The sequence below is a fragment of the Caretta caretta genome, chromosome 10 (assembly GCF_965140235.1).
Source record: "Caretta caretta isolate rCarCar2 chromosome 10, rCarCar1.hap1, whole genome shotgun sequence".
NCBI lineage: Eukaryota > Metazoa > Chordata > Testudines > Cheloniidae > Caretta > Caretta caretta.
The window spans coordinates 56,760,987-56,782,057 of NC_134215.1; the positions used below are offsets into that span (position 1 = coordinate 56,760,987).

At 39.4% G+C, this 21,071-nt stretch overlaps 1 protein-coding gene across 1 annotated transcript in view; it reads left to right on the top strand.

The window, feature by feature from the left end:
* The window catches only part of THSD4 (thrombospondin type 1 domain containing 4), a 612,634-nt gene that overhangs the window by 63,855 nt on the left and 527,708 nt on the right, over positions 1-21,071 (top strand). Inside the window, exon 4 of the mRNA XM_048867069.2 lies at positions 2,605-3,035. Within this exon, the coding sequence (XP_048723026.2) occupies positions 2,605-3,035 (431 nt within the window). The remainder of the gene's footprint in view (positions 1-2,604; positions 3,036-21,071) is intronic.

The window sequence follows — 21,071 nt, forward strand, 5'->3', positions numbered from 1 at the left end:
TTTATTACCTTCTGATTTAAATACCTAGATTAAAGCCAGCAGTGCTATCTCAGCAGTAAAACTAGACATTAAGATGGGTGAAACTACTTTTCCGCTGCCTTTAGTCAGTCAAAGTTTAATTTTATCTGAAACAATTCTTGCTATATTGAGGTCTGACAGACAGGAGGGTCTTTCTCTGGCAGGTCAACACTTGTCATGTTTATGTCTGTTTCTCTTTCTACGGAACAAAATGCTTCATTTTTAAGTGATTGTTTGAGCTTGTTTGCAAACCGATAGATACTAATCATTGCCTGGATGAATGCCTGTGGCTTTGCAAAAAGTTGCAGTGAATCACCATAAAAATGACAACTAAGCAATCAATTTGATTGCTGATCAATTTGATGTTTCTGGTGAGAATGAACGTTTACTTCCATGACAAGTAAATTTCACAGCAAACTAGGGCTGAGTGCAAGAAAGATGATGGATGATTATCTTAATCTAACATGGGGCAGTTTTATATTTACGATAGTGCTGTGTTAACCCAGTGTTCAAAAATAAATAGTGAGTATTCAGTGAAGAAACTGCAAATTGATGAATAACTCAGAAGTTTAGTCATATTATGAGCCAGTGCTCTTCTGTTATTGGAAATAGATGCAAATATAACTGCCAGAAACCAGTACCTTGTTGCATATTGTTCATAATTTTGACATTATGTAGTTATTCGGTTGTACAGGCAATTGGATTTAACAGACTGATGCCAAATGGGCTACCCATGGAAAAAGAAATATTAAATGGAGAGACATCTGCTCCTATTTTCTAAGTAACATTGCAGAAACTGAGAACACATCACATTAATACAGATGCTTTTTATTATTTGCTAGTTACAATTAAATGCAGGGTTGTTTTTTTTTAATGTGGTTGGTGATGAAAGAGTGAGAGGAACCTCGGAGGGGGGGAAATGTTTCAGATTATGTAGACCACAGCTGACAGTTACATAGTCCACCACAAACCCTGTTCTGGCTTGGGTTATTTTGTAATAGTGTATTCAAGCCATATTTGCAAACCACATTCCACTAAAGCCTTCCCATGTTTATAGCTAGTTGTTCAGTAATGTGCTCTGACTGGCTGAGAGGGTTTGCAGTTCAATCAGACTTTGACTGGAGGCAAATATTTAGTTGTTAATCTCTCCCCTACTACATAATGATGCATGGAACAAAACCATTAATGGCAGTTATGTTATTAAGAGGCCATCCTTTGAAAAGAAAATGTGACCTAGAGAGAGATCTGTGTGTCTATCTTTTAAAAGCTCATCCTTGAGATGGCTGCATATTTGTACATGAAGGAGTAACAAATTATTCACGACTATTCCATCTTTCACATTCCAAGTGAAATGTTCCTTGGAGTGTGTGGTTCTTGTATTCATGTTCAGTGGATAGACTAGTGAACAAATGTATTGACAGGAACATTACCTGAAACAGCAAGTTTCAGCAAACATTACAAGATATTTGTGTAAAAAAGACTTCTGAATATCCATAATCATGAGTATTTGCCTTGGAAACTTGATTAGAAGACCAAAGCCTCATTCATTAAGAGCAAATAAACTTGTCATGAACTATGTCTAATCAAAATGCCTTAACTCTTGAATTTCAAATATGAAATACTCAACCCAGTACTAAAAGGTCTCAGTTGTGACCCTGGGCCATACAGAGGAATTAGGAAACCCATTACTGCCCTGTGCAGGCTATCCTCCTTGCTAGACACTGCACATGAGGAAGAACAGGCATGGATTGGCTGCTGCTCCTCATGTCATGCAGGTGAGTGGGGAATAAGCTGTGCAGCTGAGGGAAGTAAGCTGCTCCTGTTAAAGCTGCATCATCTTATTTCTCTCTCTGAACAATGCGGAAGTAGATTAATAATCCAGTTCCTGACCTGCTTCTGAAGTTGTAAGGTTACAATCCAGCCCATAGCAGAGTGCATTAATAGAAAAAGAAGAGGATGCAGTGCACTTTTTCAATAATGCAGCTTTCTTGTCCTCTTTGGTTTTGCTGCTTCTGTAAAAAGTTCAGTCTGAAATGTCATGTAAAACTCAATCTACCACTTGCAATCACTATTGTTCAGTCACAAGCAGGGGAGAAACAAGCAGAGACATCTTAGTCTCTGTCACAGAGAACAAAAATGTAACTCTGATCTTGTATGTTGTCTTTCAGTCACTGTGTGGTAAGTGACTTGAGGTTTTTTATTTAACTAATTTCCCCTCCCATCTGACTTTGCTGTTGATGTGGAGGGAAAAAAATAGTTTTCCATCTACATGCTTCTGAACTTTGCACTGAGCAGCATTTTCCACCGTGGAGGCCAAAGGGAAATCCAGCCCTGTCCAGAAAGTCCAAAAACAACTTTTAGTCTGAAGGGTTGATGGTTCTAGGAGGGATGCTACCTCCTTTGCTAGCAGAGTGAAGCAAATGTCTGACATAGCGTCTGAATAAATACAAATTAATCAGCTCCCAGTCAGTTTGGTTTTAATTTCCATGAGGATGGAATTAATAGCTTTTAAAAGGAAAGTAGAGCTTTCCTTTATATTGCAGTGCAATTTCTAGTTACCCTAATTCTGTCCATCTGTGTCCTCAGGTTCCCCAGAGGATAGAAGAACAAAGTTCTGAAGACAGCAGTGCAGGAATCCCAGGCATATGGGGCAGTTGGGGCCCCTGGTCTGCTTGCTCTCGAAGTTGCAGTGGTGGGGTGATGGAGCAAACCCGGCCCTGCCTCCCAAGCTATTACCACGACAGGGGCTATTCTAGGCCAGGGCAACAGTACCCAGCCTTGGAAAGAACTCTCGCACCCCAGCATTCCCGCCGTCATGAAGATCCATTGACCCCTTATTCCGGCCATGTCATCTCTGCCATCCGTACGTCCGTGCCACTTCACAGAAACGAGGAGCAGCTTCAGAGCGGTCTTTGGGTTTCAGTTTCCTCTACGGGCCACAATGACAGCCATCTGAACAGAGGAACGTTGAGAGGCAGCCGGCATTCTCAAAGGCACAGAACCAAGCCAGAGAGGAGGTACTGTTCCTGCACGTGTAATTGAGTCCATAGTTTGGTGCAAATGGTGTGTTTGAAGAATGTCTCTTCATGCCAGATTTTAAATTAATTGATGGGAAAATCTCAGAATAGCATGGGTCTGTAATATCCACAATATAGTTTTGGAGGGCTGTCTCAAGAAATAGCTTGTGATACTCTGTGTATTATACTTCAATATCTGCTGTTTATGTTCTAAAACCAAAAATTAGTGTGATAATTTTGCCTACAGGCAAAATAAAACTGCAAGCTATTTTAATATCTCAGCTTAAAATATAATTTTGTGATGTAGTAATTTCTCCCCATGATCCATTACCCTTTGACAACCTCATAGTAAATTTAGTAAAGGATAACTGTGCCATGCCCCTCAGGTACCAATCTCATCAACCCATTCTAATTAGAACTGGTTTGAAATTTTTCTTCAAAACTACTTGTGATGAAAAATGGCTTTTTAACCAAATTTTGCGTTCTGATCAAAATTTCCTGTCTTTCAGTAAAAAAGGACTTTTCGGTTTTCTGGTTTGTTGTTTTTGTTTTGTCGTCCCTCCCCTTTTTCATATCCCTTTTGTTTTTTCTATAGGAAAAACAATTTTTTTTCCAAGTAAATGAAACCTTTAAAAAAAAAAAAAAAGGAAAATGCTTACCTTGACCAGCCCTGATTTTAATATCCACTGAAGTCAGTGTATATCATTTTAACGATTCAATCTCTAACAGCTCCACTCTTCTGATTTAATATTAACTCTATGTTCCTATCACTCCCCAAAGACCGAACTTCATTAGTTCATGCCAGAATCTCAAGGATTAAAATATAGTTGAGAATGCACTTACCATCAAGCAACCTGCGGCCATGCCCACCTTTGAGGCCTCATTTCTTGGGTAGTTCCTGTGACCCTGTGCTTCCTTGTCAAAGTTTATCTTTCTATGCTCTGTTTTTTGCTCCTTCAATTTCAATTGGCTGGCTGGTTGAGAACCCTTGCGCTTACTCTGAGATAATCCCAGCAATACACCCATGATTTTCCATTTCTGAGGAAAAGGGGCTGACTTGACAGCTTGCAGGAAACTCTCTGGTCAAACAGCAACAGCATCAAAGGTGGGAAATTACCTGTTCCCCTTCTGTTTGTCTCAGTGAGGTATGCACGCCAAAGCTTACTTGGAACCAGACTAGGTTCAGATTCTGACATTTTGGGCAATTTCACTTTATTCTTGTTTCTCCAAAAATACAGAAATAAAAGGCATAAAATATATGAATGTCCCTGAATCAGCAGTGCAAAGCCATTCTAAAGCTGTCAGTCTGATTCAGCTTGTGGGGGACCTTTCCTGTCTAGGTGGAATCCTCTGGTGAGCTCCAGATTCTGTAGCATTTCCGCTGTCAGGCTGCTGGCCTTGTCTTGTTTCTCTCCACTCTGGCTGTCCCTAGCTGTGATAGCAGTTCCTTGGGGCCATTGGTGGTTGGCGCAGCTTAGAGCAGCCTCTGCAGCTGGAAAAGGAGATGAACAGAACATTTAGGAGAGGAGAATGGGTAGAACTCAGTACTGAGCATTGTGCAGAAGTCAGGATACACTACAGCTGCCTCATAATATGGAACCTTAAAATGAGGATTTAGCCTAATTCAGCTTTGCTTTCCTGTATGATGGAAGTCCTGTTGGTTTATGTTGGGGATTTTTTTTTTACACTTCTCTAGGTATGTGCAAATCTGTGTACAGATGTATAGCAGTTTTTCCAAGGCTGAAGTCTTGAAAAGAGAGTGATTGATAGTGAGGTGTTATAAATCTTATTTATATAACAAATTATTTCCTCCTTGTGTAAAATGGTCACTTGTGGCTTTAGAGCCTATTATGTTGTGTAATTTTGAGATGTTTTGCTGGTGACTGTAAAGACACTCGGAAATTTTTTTTTAATTTAAAATGAAATAGATTAGTATGGCAGACCTAATATGTTTTCTTAATTTTGTAAAATCCAGAGGTCAAATGTTTGTTGTGAGGGAGGGTGCTGTATATCATGGGTAGCAAATTAATTCCAAATATTAATGAGCTGTTCATATGATTTATATACTGTAAAATGTGTTCTTCAATAGACCATAAAATGGGGAGGTATAAGGAACTGTCCCAAGTCATTCAAAAAAGTCTGTATTTTAATAATGTAGAGAATGAGTTCAAAGTTTTTGGAATATATACAATTACTGTTTTCAGATTTATATATGATCCATAATTTTAGTAGATTTCTTTAAAACAATAAAAATAGGGATTAAGATTTGTGACCAAGAGGAGCTAACATCTGAGAGCATAGTAAGATGAAATAGGACTGTTTCCAAGTCAAATATATTCCATGAGCAATGAGCGTTCTTCAAAGAAGCAAACTACATTTGTACCTTTTGGAAAGAAGTGGAAAAGTTCTCAGGCAGTTGACCAGGAAAGTAGAGGAATCAGCAAATGTGAATGGCATCTTAATGCAATTGAGAAAGTAGAAACACTGAACTGTAAATGGCAAAAATCAGCTAATCAGGTAGAGTTAGAAAATTTAAATGGCGGGGGCAAGGAAGTGGAGAGCTTAGCCCAAATTTTGACCTATTTTAAAATTTTTACTGGATTCCTTTTTGGAAGGGGAGAGTAAAGCAGCTTGGACCTTAGGGCTCTATTGTGGCTCTGTTCGTATTGTGTATATGTGGGGAGAGAAGTGTACTGCTCCAGCAGGAATACCTAGAGAAATTATGCAAGTGAAGACAAATGGCAAGCATAATGCCTATAGGAGGATGCGCAGCAGCAGTGACGACTGCATCTCTTCCACAGCTATAGATGGCTTGCCCCTCTCCGCATTTGTGTCCTGCAGATAACTGCTAGAAAGAGGGGCCAAAGTGAAGTCCTTTCCTCTTTCAAACAATCATTTTAGGGGTTTGCATCAGTGCCAGTAATTTTGGATGGCGCCTCTTCACATTATGGATGCCTTTTTTGTGGGTATGCTGGGGAAAAAGACCTCTGAAAACATCGTTTGTCCTCTCCTGATGATTTTGGGGCAGAAATTCTTATCTTGCTATACTGTTGTTTTAGTTGAGACAGAATTATGTGGCCCATCCCAATTAAGAGAAGAGGTAGTTTAAAAAAAAAAAGATACTTTCTTTAAGTAACATAGTGCATTGAATGAAAATGATATCCACAGCATTTGAACTTTCTTCTTAGGTGAAGTGCTACTTAATGATTTGGTGCTGGCAGAAGCTGTCCCCATTAAGCATAAATTGTTCTATTACTATCCTAATTAAGCAGTAGTCATTTAGGCCCTGATTCTCCTGTCCAGGAAAGCACTTAAGCTCATACTAAATACTTTTCTGAATTAGGATCTGTCCTGGGTTGTCTCCTGAGAGTACTTTCCAGCCTCAGTAACTGACCACAATCACTCCAGCTCTTCTTAAACACCACATATATATTATGCTTGGTTATATATTATGTTTACAATCCATAGCCAGCTTCCCCACTTGCTTCTGAGGTACCGTACAGTAATAGCAGCAACCAGTCCTGCCTACCTCTGCCTTCCTTAATCTCTCCATCTCCTTCCAGAACTTCCTGTTTGCTTATATAGTCCTAACTGCTGGGGAGTCTTCCATGCCGTTAGCCCCTCAGCAGGATCTCCACTCCATTAATTGGCCTCCTCTGCCAACTCCTTGTCTTTCAGTCGGAGCTCAATTAATGTAAACTGGTGGGGAACTGAGTGACAGGGTGCTACGTTAGTTCCTGAGTCAGCACATGCTGTTATAGGATCTCACTGCCATTTATTATTCTAATGTTAGCTCTGTTCCCTAGGAGAGCATAGAGGGGCTTTTCCAGTTAAGCACTGTTTCGATTAGAGCTAGTCAGCAAATGGAATTTCAAATTGGGATGAAAAGTCAAAATTTATTGTGGAATGAAGATTCCAAAAATATTTTCTTTTGGAAAAATTGCAGCAACCTTATCAAAACTTTTTGTTTTAATAATGTCTAAACATTATATAATATAAAATGTTATAATTATAATGCAACGTTAAAATTGATTAACACTGAAATTAAAATGACAAAAGACTAGACAAAACATGAAATGAAATGAGAAAGACTAGACAAAACATGCCAGTGTGAATTGTTTTGAAATTTTCCCATAGAAAATATCATCAAAATGACATGTTCCCTTTGGGTATTTTAATTTTAATTGAATGTCATTTGCAGATAGAAAACTGCTCCAATGAAAATTTGTCAACCAGCTCTAATCCTAATGAATAAGTCTTATTTTTTTATTAACTTTTAAAATTTGATAATTATTTTATTCTTCAGTGGGATCAAGATCTTTTAGAAAATGACAGCTCCATCGTGATGCTCTAAGAAAAGCTTACTAGCTTGTCTCCAGTTCCTCTATTTATCTACATGACCCTTTGCCACAATAAACATGGCTTTTGGAGCTCTGTGGACACTATTGATGGTGTCAGTGCAAAACTAAAGATGTTTTAGGAAAATACAGTGCTAGAAGATCCTAAATAAAAACAGTCATGATCGTTCCAACTCTATTTAGAACTGAGAGGTGAGGATGGAGGGGTATGGGAGACAATAATTTTGCCCAAGTTATAAATTACAACAAATAAAAACATTATATAGTTTGAATACATTGTAGAACGCAGTATTTTATTATCATGCATCAGGAAGGTAAAGGAGTCTTGCACCTTATTTGGATGAAATAACAGCAGTATCGGCCACAGTGTTCAGAACACTGGATGATCAAGAGCGTCTCTATTTGACCTTTTCCCTCCATCAAATATAAATATGGCTGAATTGGAAATAGGAAAGCCACCGTTAAAGATCTGAAGATCATAACACTGAGAGGATATAAACTGTTCATTTCCTTGAGCAAAATGCAGGACATACTTTTGCTATCTCTTTTAATATAAATGCCCCGATAGGCCCTTAAGGTTTTAGTAGTCATTAGCACTGTATTATGCCTGTGCAGACACGTTTCTATCTCTAGCTCTTATTTTATGTATAACCTGCATATGTGTGAGGAAATAAAATAGCTAGAGGCACAATTAGCATATACATATGCAGGTTTCAAGGGGTGCAAGTGGACACTTGCACAAATTTTGCACACCCACAAAGCCGTGGCTCACTGACAAAGTGGTCCTAAATCCCATATTATTTTTAAATGTTTATGAAAGGAGATTTTGACTAAACGTTAGTGGTTCTAATCCATTACTAAAGGGGATATAGAGTTGTAAGCAATCAGGATCACCTCATCCCTCCCTGCTATTCCAGGTGTATTGCGTAATTTTGTAAGTAGTGAAACTGAAGAGGGAATAGTACCATAATAGGTGCTATGTGTATAGTAGGTGCGTGCAGGATTAAACCTTCTGAGGTGGGGAGCAAGCAAATTGCCTAGCACAGACTTAAGTGCTATAAAAATAACAATTCTAGTGAGAGCTCATTGGAAAATAAGGTTTTCTTCCACGGAAAGATTGAACTTTTTGGTAAAAAATAGAAAACGGGAAAACTTTCAACTGACCACTGAACATTTTTATTTGGAAGTGCTGCTGTAGTGCCTCATATGAGTTGTGGTCTGGGGGAGATATGTCTCCACTCTTCGTTATAGGCCAGGCTGTCTGGCAGTAGAACATCTTCCATGATGCACTATGGTCTCCTCTCTTGACTATGGTCTCCTCTCTCTATGACTCCTCTGAGTCATAGGAGATGTGGTCTAGCTGGGTAGCCTGACCCATGGAAAAGGATGAAGGCATGAGGCATCCAGTATTCATCGCCATGGAAAGACAACTCTCAAGCGGAACCAGGGTGGCATTTCTGAATAATTTTTTTTTGTGTTAGGCTTTTTTGATGGAAAAGTGGACATTTTTCTGTGGAAAGCAGACTCCTTTCATGAAAAATTAGTGTTACTCGAAAACCTAATTTTTGACAGATATATTTTTTTTAACGGGCCCTAATAAAAACCTTGAGGCTGCAAATAAGGAGTTTTTAAAAAGCTACTTTTAGCTGATGGTCACAAAAAAGTAATCCTGTCTGAAATGGAAAGACGCAGATTCTCCTTCAGAAATGGCTTTGAAAAATATTGCATGTTTTGACTGTTGGGGAAGATGTTGACAGTAATAATAATAAACAAATTTTCTTTAAAATGTGGGGCAAAGCAGTTAAGCATCTCCAGAATACAGTCCTGCTGACTTGCTTTATCTTCCCAGGTCTTGTGGAGGGGATTTGATATGGGATTTTGTTCTTTTATTTCTTTTTTTCCCCTATCAATAATCCTTAAGGAGAATGCTTTTCTATTAGAGTTTACCACATGATCTTGAGGTCCTCTGGTTCCCCTAATGCGGATCCTATATGGATCTCATACGCATCAATGTATAGTATTGGTATGTTACTGGCATTCCTTGTCTTTTTCTTAATGCTGTTTTGCATACTGTGCATAATGCTGATTGCATACTGTGTAATCCTTACTCACACTGAGTAGTACATACTTTTTCAAGGAATCAGTAGGACTAATTGCATGATTCAGTGATATATCACAACCCCAATCCAGGAAAGGACTGAAAGTGCATAAGCGTTGGCCCTAAAAATAGAAGTTTTCTTGAATTGGGACCCATGTGAATAAGGGCTGCAGAACTGGGCCCTGTATCTTTTAAAAGGAATTATTGTACTGATTATCAGAAAATTGATAATAAAAATTAAATAACATACGTTTAAAAAAACAAACCAAAGTTGCTTACAATCTGTTCCCACTTGAATGCAATTACATTATTTGGCATGAAATAAAAATTCTTGTGAAACTGATTGGAAAAAAATACTTTTCATATGCAGTGGCCAATTTTTAAACCTCAGTCTTGGCCATTCTAATTTGTTTTAATTCCAAAGGGCTCAGATTTTATTGGTGATTAATGGGCAAGCCAAAGTCCATTTTAAAATCAAAGCTATCCCAAATCACCTCTGTTTGTCTTTTTTGCTCGTTTATAGTAATGTCTGAAAAAAAAATTTGGGCAGGGGGCTGCCCTTCTGGTATGTTGGACAGCGCCTACCACATTGTTAGTGTTAACATATTGCAAATAACACATATCATTAACAATTGATGCTCTCTGGGAGCACCGTAACTAGAATTTCTTCATAGTGCATGTATTTATCAGGAAGCCATGAATTCAGTAAGTTGAAAGTGGGAGTTAAAAATGCTGTAGATCCCTTGGTTGCTAACTGTAAAATGGGCAGCACACTCGCTTTGTCTGGAGAGCTAAGTGGCCATTACAATTGTTTAACTGTGTGATAATTTTATATAATGATTTTACTTCTTAAAGCATCATCTCTGCCAGCTGAGGTATTTGGAGCACTTCACAGTTAAGACAATAGGAACAGGAACAAACCAGGATAAAATCAGTAGTGTAAAAATCCAAGTACTAAAGCATCTAAAAAAGAAGCAGCCGCATTAAAAAGGGGGCTAGAATATGCAGAAAGGCAGAGTGTTCAAAACAGAAAACACCTCTACAACAGAAATAGCTTTCACAGACTAGTGTTTAAAGCTCCGAGAGCTCCACATTTCTCACCAGTGAAATTTCAGAAATGGAGAATTGAGGCCCCAGTCGTGCAATTGATAGCACATAGGTGGGCTTCTGTAACACCCCACTGGCTTCAGAGGGACTCAAGGTGCAGGGGCCGCTCACATGTTTTAAATTGGAGGATCGGAGCCTAAAAGAGCAATTCAGATCCTAGCAACTATAAAAGAGATAAACATTAAAGAACATGGGTAGTTCCGTTGATGTGGATAGTGGAAGGTGTCAATTATCTCTGGCACCAGAAAGGACGAGGGATTCATCTTGAGTGGAGAAGGTGGGGTTGACATTGCCTGCTCTCCCTTGGGGGAAATTTTCTGGGAAAGGGCAGTGTTAAACTGAGCCTGCTAAGAAACTGTGCTGAGTCAGCATATCCTTTAGTGGCGCCCACTCGTTGAGCTGCACTGGCTACCTACACACCCACATGTGGTGGAGGGACAATTGCAACTTCTTTCTGTCACTGCTACTTCATCTCCCTCTGCAAGTGGGATTTTTACCGTGGAGCCCTGTGGCTGCATCAACATTGGCAGAAGCTGATGTGGACTCTGGGCTGAACTAAGCATGTATGTGTATTTTTATTGAAAGAAGGAAAAATTGCAAACGTCAGTGAGATTTATGAGACATTAATGAGGTGGGTGGGTAACACAGACGTAGATAAACAGTGCAAGTTGAAAGTAATTACATCCCCCTGTCCCCACACAAATGAAAAATCAGTCTCACTATAGTTTTGGAAACATATTAACGGGGGAAGGGTTTCCTTAAGGCATTTTTGTATGTGGAAAGGGGGTGAGAGGGAGGATTTGTACTGAGGAAAGAATCCAAAAATTACCAACCTTTCACATTGCTACGGCTCCATTTCCTTTCTTCTGGTGCCAGCAGTTGAAGTGAAAGTCTGCTGTGCTTCTTTGTACCACGTAGGTTCTGCCTGGGACTTGCAAGAGGGGTTGGGCAATTCTAGCACTGTACATAAGGGAAGGGAAGAGAATATAGGTTATCAAAAGTGGCTTTGCCTTTCTGAAGCTACCTCTGTTGTTTCATCTGATGGCATATTTGGTGTGGGAAATGTACCTTGTTGAAACGTTTAAACTTAACTTCAATAGGGACAATACAGCTGTTATGCCCTTAACCAATTTACGCCTCACTAACTGTGTCTTTTGATGTGACTTATCTTGACCTACTCTTGTCAGTTCCAGTTTGTGGAAGTGAACACATATCTCGTTGCCTTGTTTGAAACAATCGAAACTACGTTCTCAAGTTGTTTAAATTTCTGGACTAGAAACACAGCTCAAATACTTCTCCAGGGGCTAGCATTATTGTTGTATTCTAACCAAATAAAAATTTGATGTATTGTAACCTACGAAGAGTGTTTGTATGTGAAAACGGAATTTAAAAAAAAAAAAAAGGATTTGCTGCTTTACTGGGTGTAAGTTCTTTAAAAGTATCCAGGTCAACAGCATCAGCATTATTCAAAGAAATCATTTCCACGACACTCAGGAGGCATGACAGCACCAGGGGGAAACGTTTATTTTCCTTCTGAAAAAAATTCTGAACAGGTTCTAATAGCAATAAAGACCTCAGTGCAAGGTATTTCCTGGGAAATTAATAGCTAACTGAGGTTATTTTGGCCTCAGCTTGACTTTGTGTTACCCCATCTCCCATCCGGCTATTAATTCAGGATGAACCCTGGATCTCAAAATTTTATTACGTTTATTACATTACTGTGAGCAGACTTTGTAAAGTGCTGTCAAAATTTTTTAAAAAACTAACATAGTTATAAAGCACCTTGGAATGCTTTTGGGGAAGGACTTATAGGCACCATTGATGGGGTGATATCAGGCAAACATGTCTCCCACTGTAACTGAATACCTTGTGGATGAACCCCATAACGCAGCTGGAGGCCATATGCATTTAAACTCCTGCTCTTGGTCCCTCTCCCCCACCCAACACTTTTTCTATTATGTGGCTGCAGCTTTGATATACACGTTAGACAAGAACCTGAGCTGCAAAATTTGGAGCCAAGATTTTGAAAACAGACTCTTAGGATGTTGGGATTTGGGGTTTTATTCAACCTGTTACAGAAATAGGGACCAGCTGTGAAAATTAGATCTGGATCTGGGTTCAAATTCTGATGCCTCGCCTACCCCTTGTAATCGGGGTTTTGGGTGAGCTCACCTTTACATGTAGTTATTGGAAAAGCAGAATAACTGTAGTGTAGTGCTTTACCTTAAGGTTCTTGATGGGAGGTTAACAAGGACGACAGAGTGTCTCTTAAATTGTATTAGTTTTTCATTTCCTCAGAGTATAGTAAAAAAAAAATGCAAAGGAGAACTCTGTATTAAATCTGAAGCTATCTTATATCTGTACCAATGCCTGCTGTTAATGCTTAGATCAATGGATGCTTATTCTGGGGAGCATGCTATATTTGAGCTATGCTATTCCCATATTAACCTATACTGTACTAATATATCTTGATGTGCTGGATATGCATGCTATAGCAACTCTTCCCAGTGCACTTTCAAAATATTGCAATTTTGTCTGGATTTAACCAGACCATAATATTGCAGAGTATCAATTACCTAATAAAATAATACGAAAGTGACCAAAAGGCTAATGTACTGCCAATCTTTAAAAAAGGGAAGAAGGAGGATCCTGGGAACTGCAGGCCAGTCAGCCTCACTTCAGTCCCCGGAAAAATCATGGAGCAGGTCCTCAAAGAATCAATCCTGAAGCACTTACATGAGAGGAAAGTGATCAGGAACAGTCAGCATGGATTCACCAAGGGAAGGTCATGCCTGACTAATCTAATCGCCTTCTATGATGAGATTACTGGTTCTGTGGATGAAGGGAAAGCAGTGGATGTATTGTATCTTGACTTTAGCAAAGCTTTTGACACGGTCTCCCACAGTATTCTTGTCAGCAAGTTAAAGAAGTATGGGCTGGATGAATGCACTATAAGGTGGGTAGAAAGTTGGCTAGATTGTCGGCTCAACGGGTAGTGATCAATGGCTCCATGTCTAGTTGGCAGCCGGTGTCAAGTGGAGTGCCCCAGGGGTCGGTCCTGGGGCTGGTTTTGTTCAATATCTTCATAAATGATCTGGAGGATGGTGTGGATTGCACTCTCAGCAAATTTGCGGATGATACTAAACTGGGAGGAGTGGTAGATACGCTGGAGGGCAGGGATAGGATACAGAGGGACCTAGACAAATTGGAGGATTGGGCCAAAAGAAATCTGATGAGGTTCAATAAGGATAAGTGCAGGGTCCTGCACTTAGGACGGAAGAACCCAATGCACAGCTACAGACTAGGGACCGAATGGCTAGGCAGCAGTTCTGCGGAAAAGGACCTAGGGGTGACAGTGGACGAGAAGCTGGATATGAGTCAGCAGTGTGCCCTTGTTGCCAAGAAGGCCAATGGCATTTTGGGATGTATAATAGGGGCATAGCGAGCAGATCGAGGGACGTGATTGTCCCCCTCTATTCGACATTGGTGAGGCCTCATCTGGAGTACTGTGTCCAGTTTTGGGCCCCACGCTACAAGAAGGATGTGGATAAATTGGAAAGAGTCCAGCGAAGGGCAACAAAAATGATTAGGGGTCTGGAACACATGACTTATGAGGAGAGGCTGAGGGAACTGGGATTGTTTAGTCTGCGGAAGAGAAGAATGAGGGGGGATTTGATAGCTGCTTTCAACTACCTGAGAGATGGTTCCAGAGAGGATGGTTCTAGACTATTCTCAGTGGTGGAAGAGGACAGGACAAGGAGTAATGGTCTCAAGTTGCAGTGGGGGAGGTTTAGGTTGGATATTAGGAAAAACTTTTTCACTAGGAGGGTGGTGAAACACTGGAATGCGTTGCCTAGGGAGGTGGTGGAATCTCCTTCCTTAGAAGTTTTTAAGGTCAGGCTTGACAAAGCCCTGGGTGGGATGATTTAATTGGGGATGGGTCCTGCTTTTGAGCAGGGGGTTGGACTAGATGACCTCCTGAGGTCCCTTCCAACCCTGATATTCTATGATTCTATGAAAAAATGAAACTTTATAGTACTTAGAGGTAAATTATATTTTGTTTACTTGCAAAATGCACATTACATTGGAAGGATAGTTTATTGCTCTGTGTATTCCAGAATTTGCAAATATTCAAATCAAGGTATACAGAATGTTTAAAGGCAACACTTTAAAACCAGGATGTTTAAAGTCAAGCTCCTAAATCCATTTTTAGGCACTTAAACCAAAGTGACCTGTGTTGTGTTTAAAAAACAAACAAACGTGCTTAACGCTGTAAACCATAACGAAGCCAATGAAAGTTGCCAATGCTCATTAGCTCTGAAAATCAGCCCATTTTTACACGGATTGAGGAGCTTGGCTTTAGGCACTCAAGTTTAAAATGATTAACTAACCTGTTTAGATAGTGGTATAACTTTAATTACATTTCAATAATTAATTATTCAAATGCCTGCATTGGGCTAATAGCAGTGAAATGTGATATCAAAGTGCAAACAATGTTATGGGTGGCCAGAAACGTGTGGTTACTCAGAGGAAGATGGACTAGTGTATTCCCAGGGGCTATAGATTAATGTGACCAAAGATTTGTCAAAGGTGGCTGTTCATCACTTTGAGCTATTGTCTAGGTTAATGTGCAGATCTGCACATATTTTTATAACACAAAACGGAGTCAAAGTTCTCCCCTCTTTCGTTCGTGTTTAAACTATTTCCTCCTGATTGATTTAAAGCTGGTGAAAGGCGAGTGTGTGGAATGCAAAGCTGTGCAGTGCTGTGGTATAGTACTGTGAGGTGATATATGGTGGTCTTTGCCTCAGAACAGTGGTGCAAATCCACCTGGCTCTTAAGAGCTCTCCCTTTCTAAGGGGAGTAAATGGCACTATACTCTCCAGGACTACTAAATCAGTCATTTTCAGTAAAAATATGCGGTGTGTGTCAGAATCTACAGAAATACTACAAAGTATAAGCTTGACAGAAGTAGATGGAGTTTATTTTGTGACTTAAGATTTTAAGAAAACAGGGCAAAAATTTGTGAGGTACAGTTTTTTCAGACTAAACTTTACTTTTTCAATCGTATGCTTTAAGACCTGTTTAGAACACACAACAATGCAGAAGTAGTAAGAGAACTGGAGAGTGTATATGAGTGGGACAATTTTAGAGCAGTTGTGGTTTTGAATCATGGAGTTAACAATGCCAAGAAATAGAGCCTGGTATCGCTCATGTAATGGTACTGGTTCAAGATGAACATTTTTTTATATATATATATATTTATATATAAATCTTATATTTACAGCAGCTTAAACATTTTTTTTAAAAAAGCCCTTCACTGTGTGTACTGCTTCCTGCTGCATCTTCCTTATTGAAAATAGGTATCCATCTTCCTATTTTTTTTAGATAATTGCACTTTAAATTTTCAAGGACTGGCAAAATGTTGCAATAGTTTCATTGCAAACACGGAAGGCTAATGCATGCTTTAGTAGTTTAAAAAGAAAATCATGGCAACCTATCTATAGCCTTATGTTTTTGTTCACAACATGATTTTTGAATCAAATATGAATGCTTTCAGTGTCTTAAGTTTAATTTTAAGCTTTTAAATGAATTTTCACTCTGACCTAATAGGTTAGAGTTGAAGTTAAATCCTGCTGTCTTTACAAAATTAGTCTTACTGAAATTAGAAATGTGCATAAGGGAGAGACAAGGGATAGACCAGACAGAACTGGGACGGGGAGGGGGGAATCAAATCAGTATCTTATATATCGGGGGGGAGGGATAGCTCAGTGGTTTGAGCATTGGCCTGCTAAACCCAGGGTTGTGAGTTCAATCCTTGAGGGGGCCATTTTGGGATCTGGGGCAAAAATTGGGGATTGGTCCTGCTTTGAGCAGGGGGTTGGACTAGATGACCTCCTGAGGTCCCTTCCAACCCTGATATTCTATGATTCTATGTCTGCATACTAATGCGAGAAGTATGGGGAATAAGCAGGAAGAACTTGAAATGCTAGTAAATAAACACAACTATGACATAGTTGGCATCACAGAGACCTGGTGAGATAATACACATGACTAGAATATTGGTATAGAAGGGTACAGCTTGCTCAGGTGGACTGGCAGGGAAAAAGGGAATGAGGTGTTGCCTTATATATTAAAAATGTATACACTTGGACTGAGGTTGAGATGGAAATAGGAGACAGACTTGTTGAAAGTCTCTGGGTAAGGATAAAAGGGGTAAAAATCAAGGGTGATGTCTCGGTAGAGGTCTACTACAGACCACCTAACCAGGAAGAAGAGGTGGATGAGGCTTAGTTGTTTTTTGTTTTGTTTTGTTTTTTTAAATAACCAATTTCAGAGTAACAGCCGTGTTAGTCTGTATTCGCAAAAAGAAAAGGAGGACTTGTGGCACCTTAGAGACTAACCAATTTATTTGAGCATAAGCTTTCGTGAGCTACAGCTCACTTCATCGGATGCATACACTGGAAACTACTGAAGACATTATATACACAGAGACCATGAAACAATACCTCCTCCCACCCCACTCTCCTGCTGGTAATAGCTTATCTAAAGTGATCACTCTCCTTACATTGTGTATGATAATCAAGTTGGGCCATTTCCAGCACAAATGGATCACTTTAGATAAGCTATTACCAGAATAGGATTATAATTCAAAATGATCTGGACAAACTGAAGAAATGGTCTGAAGTAAATAGGATGAAATTCAATAAGGACAAATGCAAAGCACTTGCACACATACAAAATGGGAAATGACTGCCTAGGAAGGAATACTGCAGAAAAGGATCTGGGGGTCATAGTGGACCACAAGCTAAATATAAGTCAACAGTGTAACACTGTTGCAAAAAAAAGCGAACATCATTCTGAGCTGTATTAGCAGGAGTGTTATAAGCAAGACATGAGAAATAATTCTTCCCCTCTACTCTGCGCTGATTAGGCCTCAACTGGTGTATTGTGTCCAGTTCTGGGTGCCACGTTTCAGGAAAGATGTGAACAAACTGGAGAGAGTCCAGAGAGAAGAGCAACAAAAATGATTAAAGGTCTAGAAAACATGACCTATGAGGGAAGATTGAAAAAATTGGGTTTGTTTTTTCTGGAAAAGAGAAGACTGAGAGGGAACATAAGTTTTCAAGTATGTGAAAGGTTGTTACAAGGAGGAGGGAGAAAATTTGTTCATAACCTCTGAGGATAGGACAAGAAGCAATGGGCTTAAATGCAGCAAGGGTGGTTTAGGTTGGACATTAGGAAAAACTTCCTAACTGTCAGGGTGGTTAAGCACTGGAATAAATTGCGTAGGGAGGTTGAGGAATCTCCATCCGTGACGGGTTGAGATCACAGAAACCCCCTTGGGGCTGCCAACTGATGTGCCAAGATTACTACTGCTTTCCCCAGCCAGCTTGGGACTTCAGTGCCCTGCTTGGTTTGAGCCAGACTTGCTAGCCTGCTGCAAACACAGACCCAGGTCTGAACTACGTCCCACAAACTGCAGGCTTAACTGAAAATAGCTTAAGAAGTACTCCTGTCTTCAGCAGTCAGATGCCCAGCTCCTAATGGGGTCCAAACCCCAAATAAATCCGTTTTACCCTGTATGAAACTTATACAGGATAAACTTATAAATTGTTTGCCCTCTACAACACTGATAGAGAGATATACACAGCTGTTTACCCCGCCAGGTATTAATACATACTCTGGGTTAATTAATAAGTAAAAAGTGATTTTATGAAATACAAAACATAGGATTTAAGTGGTTCCATGTAATAACAGACGGAACAAAGTGAATTACCAAGCAAAATAAAATAAAACATGCAAGTCTAAACTCAATACAGTATGAAGCTGAATACAGATAAAATCTCACCCTCAGAGATGTTCCAATAAGCCTCTTTTACAGACCAGCCTCCTTCTAGTCTGGGTCCAGCAATCACTCACACCCCAGTGGTTACTGTCCTTTGTTCCAGTTTCTTTTACGTATTCTTTGGGGGTGGAGAGGCTATCTCTTGAGCCAGCTGAAGACCAAATGAAGGGGTCTCCCAGGGATTTAAATAGACTTTCTCTTGTGGGTGGAAACCCCTCCCTCCACCTGTGTAGAATCCCAGCTATAAGATGGAGTTCTGGAGTCACATAGGCAAGTCACATGACCATACATGACTCAGAACTTACAGGTAGCAGCCATTGTTCACATGCTACCTTGAACGTCCTCAGGTAGACTTCTTATGTGGACTGGAGCCTTTCAAGATCCATTGTCCATTAAGTGTTTCTTGATTGGGGCACTTAACTTGCAAATTCCTTTCTAAAGTAGCTGCCCAAATGCCTTACTAAGGCTACTTAAAATCAAACAAGTACACAGCCAATATTCATAACTTCGAATAAAAAAATGATACATGCATACAAATAGGATGAATATATTCAGTAGATCATAACCTTTGCAGAGATTATGCTACATATGCCATGTAACATAAGCATGTTCTAGTTATGTTATATTTACATTCATCTGACCTTAAAGTCTATGATTCTATGATAAGCATATTTCCATAAAGCATTATGGGGTGCAATGTCACACCATCATTGGAGATTTTTAAAAGCAGGTTAGAAAACACCTGTCAGGGATGGTCTAGATATTACTTAGTCCTGCCGTGAGTGCAGGGGACTGGACTAGATGACTTCTCGAGGTCCCTTCCAGTCCTATGATTCTATGATTCTGTAAGGGAGTAAGGCAAGCAGGATTTGGCCCCCAACAAACTGACTGACTATGCCTCAATTCTATAAAACACTCCAAATTGCCTCTTGTTTTTAAAAATTAGATGTAACAAAGTATGACAATCTTAAATTGTTTTATAAACAACAACAAAAACCCTGTCAAGATATCCCCTGAATATTCCCAAGATATATTCATTTAAATCATAACAGGAAACTGCATTTCACTTTTCCATTTTTGCATGTGTTCTAGTTCATTCATTTTTTACCACGTTAACTCAAAAATATCATGTATATTAACTCAAAAGTATTGTGTATTAATAGCATAGAGTGGTGAAGGAAGTGGTTTTACTTGATTCATAGACCAGGGGGAAACAAAATGTAGCATTTGCAATCTAACTGGCTCAGTAAAGGCTAATCATGATGATCTTGCATTATGTCCCGTATGAGATACATCCTTAAGCATATGTCTGCATTGCATTAAAACACCCCCATCTGACCCGTGTCAGCTGACTTGGGCTTGAGAGGCTGGTACTGTAAGGCTATAAAATTGCAGTGTGGACTATGTGATAGCTATTAATTTTGGGGCACTGTTTAATGATGTACATTGGGAATACTGGAATCTTTTTTTAATTGGTCCTGGAAGATTTGTACAGGGTCTAATTCTGCAATTCTTGTACTCATAGTGACATCAGTGAAATTGCTGAGTCAGTCAATGTGGAGGGGGAAGCACTGAAGCATGTGCTCAGCTTTAAATATTCTGGTCAAGGGGATATAAGCATGTGCTTAAATTTAAACATCTACTTAAGTGCTTTGCTGAAGTGAACAACCACAAGATCAGGTCCGTGCTGTGGAACATTTTAAAAGGTGTTGAAATACACATCAAAGTTCCAAGGGACCAGAAACGGTGGGTACTTCAACATATCACTGAGATGTGTTTAATATTTGCTGCTGTCACATTAGAGCACAGAGTCCTTTTAGTAAGGAAATGTATCTGGTTGGTAGCAATTTTATGATTTCAAGAATAAATGTGTTTAAAAATAATACTCCCTCTTGTCCCCCACCAAAAAGCAACTGAAAACCATTTTTTATTAAATGTACACGTCAGATGGGATGTCTGTTAATAAGAGCGATAAATGTAGTGAATTTCTATTATGCTTTTTAGTTATCTACCCCTTTTCTCTTTCTATAACAGTTACTATTACATTACTGCCTTTTGCTGCAAGTAGGTAGCTGCAATATAATTTATGGGTCCGGGAGACTCCCAGAAGGTGTAGATAGTTAAGTTTCCAGGAAAACCTTTCAAATGAGGCGTCGCCTGCTTTTCTTTGTTCATTTACCTGCTTGCCACAGCACTGCCACTGACTACTTCAAAGACTCTTGCAACAATCAAAGACCCTGCAAGGTCTAAGTCACATGTTCCCCTTGCTCCCTCCTGCAGTATGTGTGCTGCAGTTTCAAATAAAATTGCTTTTATTGCCTGATCTTTGTCTCTTTCCTCTGCCAGCACATTTTCAAGCTTCTAATAATTTTTTTTATTGCTTATCGTACTATTTTATGACCTGTCAACTTCTGTAACTTCAGCTTTTTCTCCCTTAAAATAGTAATCAACATTTCAAATCTGTCTCTCAAACTGAATAAAACTGTACGGTATTACATCTTTCAAAGGACAGTAGGGCATGTTCATACCTGTTGTAACTCCATTGAATTAACACTGGAGATGAATTTGACCCACTTATTCCAAATGGCACTAGAAAAATAATCACTTCTAATTAGCAGGAAATT